The 3,342-nt window shown below is 61.0% G+C and overlaps 1 protein-coding gene and 1 non-coding gene across 2 annotated transcripts in view; both read left to right on the top strand.

Moving 5' to 3' along the window:
- Positions 1-113: 113 nt before the first annotated feature.
- TRNAQ-CUG lies at positions 114-185 on the top strand. The gene has a single exon. It is a non-coding gene; the product is annotated as a tRNA-Gln (tRNA).
- Positions 186-2,678: 2,493 nt separating this feature from the next.
- The window catches only part of SLC27A5 (solute carrier family 27 (fatty acid transporter), member 5), a 9,894-nt gene continuing 9,230 nt past the window's right edge, over positions 2,679-3,342 (top strand). Inside the window, exon 1 of the mRNA XM_014954042.1 lies at positions 2,679-3,291. Within this exon, the coding sequence (XP_014809528.1) occupies positions 2,808-3,291 (484 nt within the window). The 5' untranslated portion in view covers positions 2,679-2,807. The remainder of the gene's footprint in view (positions 3,292-3,342) is intronic.

Here is a 3,342-nt window from a genome sequence, read left to right as displayed (position 1 = left end):
TTTCCATCATCCCCCCCCACCCCGGTAAAACCCCCGCTCCCCGGACTATTTTCTCTGGGCGGCGGAGGGGGCGCGGGGCGGTGAGGGAGCCGGCGGAGGTGGCGGTGCGGGTCGGTCCCATGGTGTAATGGTTAGCACTCTGGACTCTGAATCCAGCGATCCGAGTTCAAATCTCGGTGGGACCTTTCTTTTGGTGTCACCTTCCCCCCAGGGCCACCAGGGACTGGGGGGGAGAGGGGAGAGGGGGGGTCCACATTCCTCGTCCCACCCCATTTGGGGACCACGAGGGACGCCCTTTTGGGATCTGCGTGCCCCGAGTGTGTCACCCCCCCCGGTGTGAGGAGGGATGGTCTGAGCACGACCCACCTGGGGGGGAACCACGGGTGACATCCCATCCCACGTGGGACACCCCATGGGGGACCACATATGATGTCCCATGTGTGACATTCCAAGTCTGACACCCCACGTGTGACACCCCCATCCCCCCAGGGACCACATGTGACGTCCCACACGTGATGGAGATGGCGTGTGACATCCCACATGTCTTGGGGACACCCCACGCCTCTTGGGGACCTCAAGTGTCACCTGGAAGGAGAGGTGGCCTCATGCCACCGTGTCCCCAAGGGGAACCAGAAAGCCACTCCAGTCCCTCCCAGTCCCTCCCAGTCCTGCTGCACCCACGGCAGGACCTGGCCTCTCCTGTCCTACATCCCCAGTGGTGGTGGCCCTCATCCTCAATGAGCAATGGGGACATGGACCCTAGGGGGTTGGTGGCCCTGGGCAGGGGGGGACAAGACCCCCCACCAGTCTGGTGGCACTGAGCAGGACACAGGGACACGAATATGGGGACAAGGACGGGGTGTGGGCCACCAGCCTGGGGTCATGGACCCATCTCCTCCCCTCCCTCCTCCAAATAATCTCCCCGGGGACACCCCACGGTGTGGGACGTGTCCTCCCTGGTACCTGCTCCTTCACCCCAGGCCAACGTCCCCGCGGTGGCACTTTGACACCGGTGACACCAACCCCCATAAAACCCCTAAAAATTGCAAAATCGTCAGGAGCAAAGGGCGACGCCCGATGGGTTTCAGCCCTTTTGGCTCCTCGTGATCGTTTTATAACCCGGGAACACCCGGGGGCTGCGAATCGCAGGCAAAAGGTGAGCGACGCCGTGGCGAGGCTCCTCGGGGTTTTGCCCTTTAATTGCCTTTTAATGAGCAGAATGATTAATTAGCCCATCAAAAAACAGCTTGCCAAGCGCTCACACCCAGCCCGGGCATTTCCACCGCAAACTTTGTGGTTCCTGTAGGCAACTCGGGGAAAAAAAAAAACAACCACCTACTTGTGTAAACATTTGCCCCAGAGACATGGGGTGGGGTGGGCAAGGGCAGCTGGAGATGTTTGGGGCCAGTTGGAGATGCTTGTGGTCATTTGGGGCCAGCTGGAGATGTTTGGGGCTGGTTGGAGATGTTGGAGGTGTTTGGGGCCAGCTGGAGATATTTGGGGTTGGTTGGAGATGTTTGGGGCCAGCTGGAGATATTTGGGGTTGGTTGGAGATGTTTGGGGCCAGCTGGAGATATTTAGGGTTGGTTGGAGATGTTTGGGGCCAGCTGGAGATGTTGGAGGTGTTTGGGGCCAGCTGGAGATGTTTGGGGTTGGTTGGAGATGTTTGGGGCCAGCTGGAGATATTTGGGGTTGGTTGGAGATGTTTGGGGTCAACTGGAGGTGTTGGAGATGTTTTGGGGTCAGATGGAGATGTTTTGGGGTCAGATGGAGATGGTGGAGGCTGGATGGAGACCTTGGGGTTGGATGGAGACACTGGGTTTGATGGAGATGGTGGATGGATGGAGATGTTGGGGTCGGATGGAGCCATTAAGGGTTGGATGGAGATGTTGGAGTTGGATGGAGACACGGTGGGGGTGTTGGGGGTGGCATAGGGACCCCACCCATCCCACAGGGACCCAGACGTGCCCATGTTCTCCATGCAGTGTGTGGAGCACCCGAACGGGCAGGGGCTGCTCATGGAGATGTCCCCATGTAACCCCAACCCATAACCCCCAAGCCAAGAGTGGTCAGATGGAGGGAGGGATGGAGGGAGGGATGGAGGGATGGATGGATGGACAGTTGGCTGGATAGAGGGATGGATGCATGGCTGGATGGACAGACCAGATGGAGGGGTGTCCCAAATGTTTAGATGGACGGATGGGTGAGTCACCAGGGTGGACAGATGAGGTGGAGATGCCAGGTGGGCAGATGGACGGTCGGACAGCAGACAGAGAGAGGTCAACTCCAGCCCCCATCTCCTGGGCAACCACCACCAGTGGAGGAACAGGTCCCGTGAGAGGAGCGGGTCCCATGAGAGGAGCGGGACCTATGAGAGGAAGGGGTCCCACCAGAGGAAGGGGTCCCACCAGAGGAGTGGGTCCCACCAGAGGAAGGGGTCCCACCAGAGGAGTGGGTCCCAGCAAACCCTGTTGGCTGGAGACCCTCCATCAGGATCCCCCCAGCCGCAGAGCAGATGGAGGGATGGCCGGGCGCCCGGAGGAGATGAGGAGATGACGGATTCCAACCATCCCCGTGGTGCCGCCCCACACCCCAGGGTTGGGCTCCTGCTGGCGGGGAGAGGAGAAGAAAAAAAAAAAAAAAAGAAAAAAAAATAAAGGAGGAAGGAAAAAAAACCCAACAGCCCAACCTTGGCAGGAGAAAGGAAAACAAACCACCCAAATCCCGGCAACGCCGCCGCAAATCCCTGCCGGGGCAAGGTGCGCGTCGGGGTGGACCTTGGCCACCAACGCCACCAGCGTGTGACCATGCCGGGGCTGGGGATCCTGACGGCGGCGGTGGTCGGACTGGTCTTACTGGTGGTGCTGGGCCGGCTGGCTCCTTTCTTCTGGGCCGATTTGGTGGCTTTCGGTGGTTTGGTGGGCTCTTCCATCCGTTGCCGGCGGCGCCTCAACCGCTCTCCCCCCGTCACCCTCCTCGATGTCTTCCAGGAGAACGTCCGGCGCCGGCCCCGGTGGCCCCTCATCCTCTTCCAAGATGAGGTCTACACCTACCGGGACGTGGACCTGAGGAGCAACCGAACCGCCCGGCTCCTCGCCCGTCGCCTGGGGGGGTTGGGCCCGGGCCGGACGGTGGCCGTGTTCCTCCCCAACCATCCCACCTACGTCTGGACCTGGTTGGCCTTGGCCAAGTTGGGTTGTCCCATGGCGTGTCTCAACTGCAACGTGCGGGGGAGGGCGCTCCAACACGCCTTGGCCGCCGCCGGGGCCACCGTCCTCCTGGCCAGCCCCGGTGAGTGACACCCCCAAATTCCACCCCCCCGCCCCGAGGGGGGAGATTTGG

This window comes from Calidris pugnax, unplaced genomic scaffold (assembly GCF_001431845.1).
Source record: "Calidris pugnax isolate Ruff unplaced genomic scaffold, ASM143184v1 scaffold278, whole genome shotgun sequence".
Classification (NCBI taxonomy): Eukaryota; Metazoa; Chordata; class Aves; order Charadriiformes; family Scolopacidae; genus Calidris; species Calidris pugnax.
The sequence above is the reverse complement of the archived record's forward strand: the minus strand, read 5'-3'. Positions and strand labels throughout refer to the sequence as shown.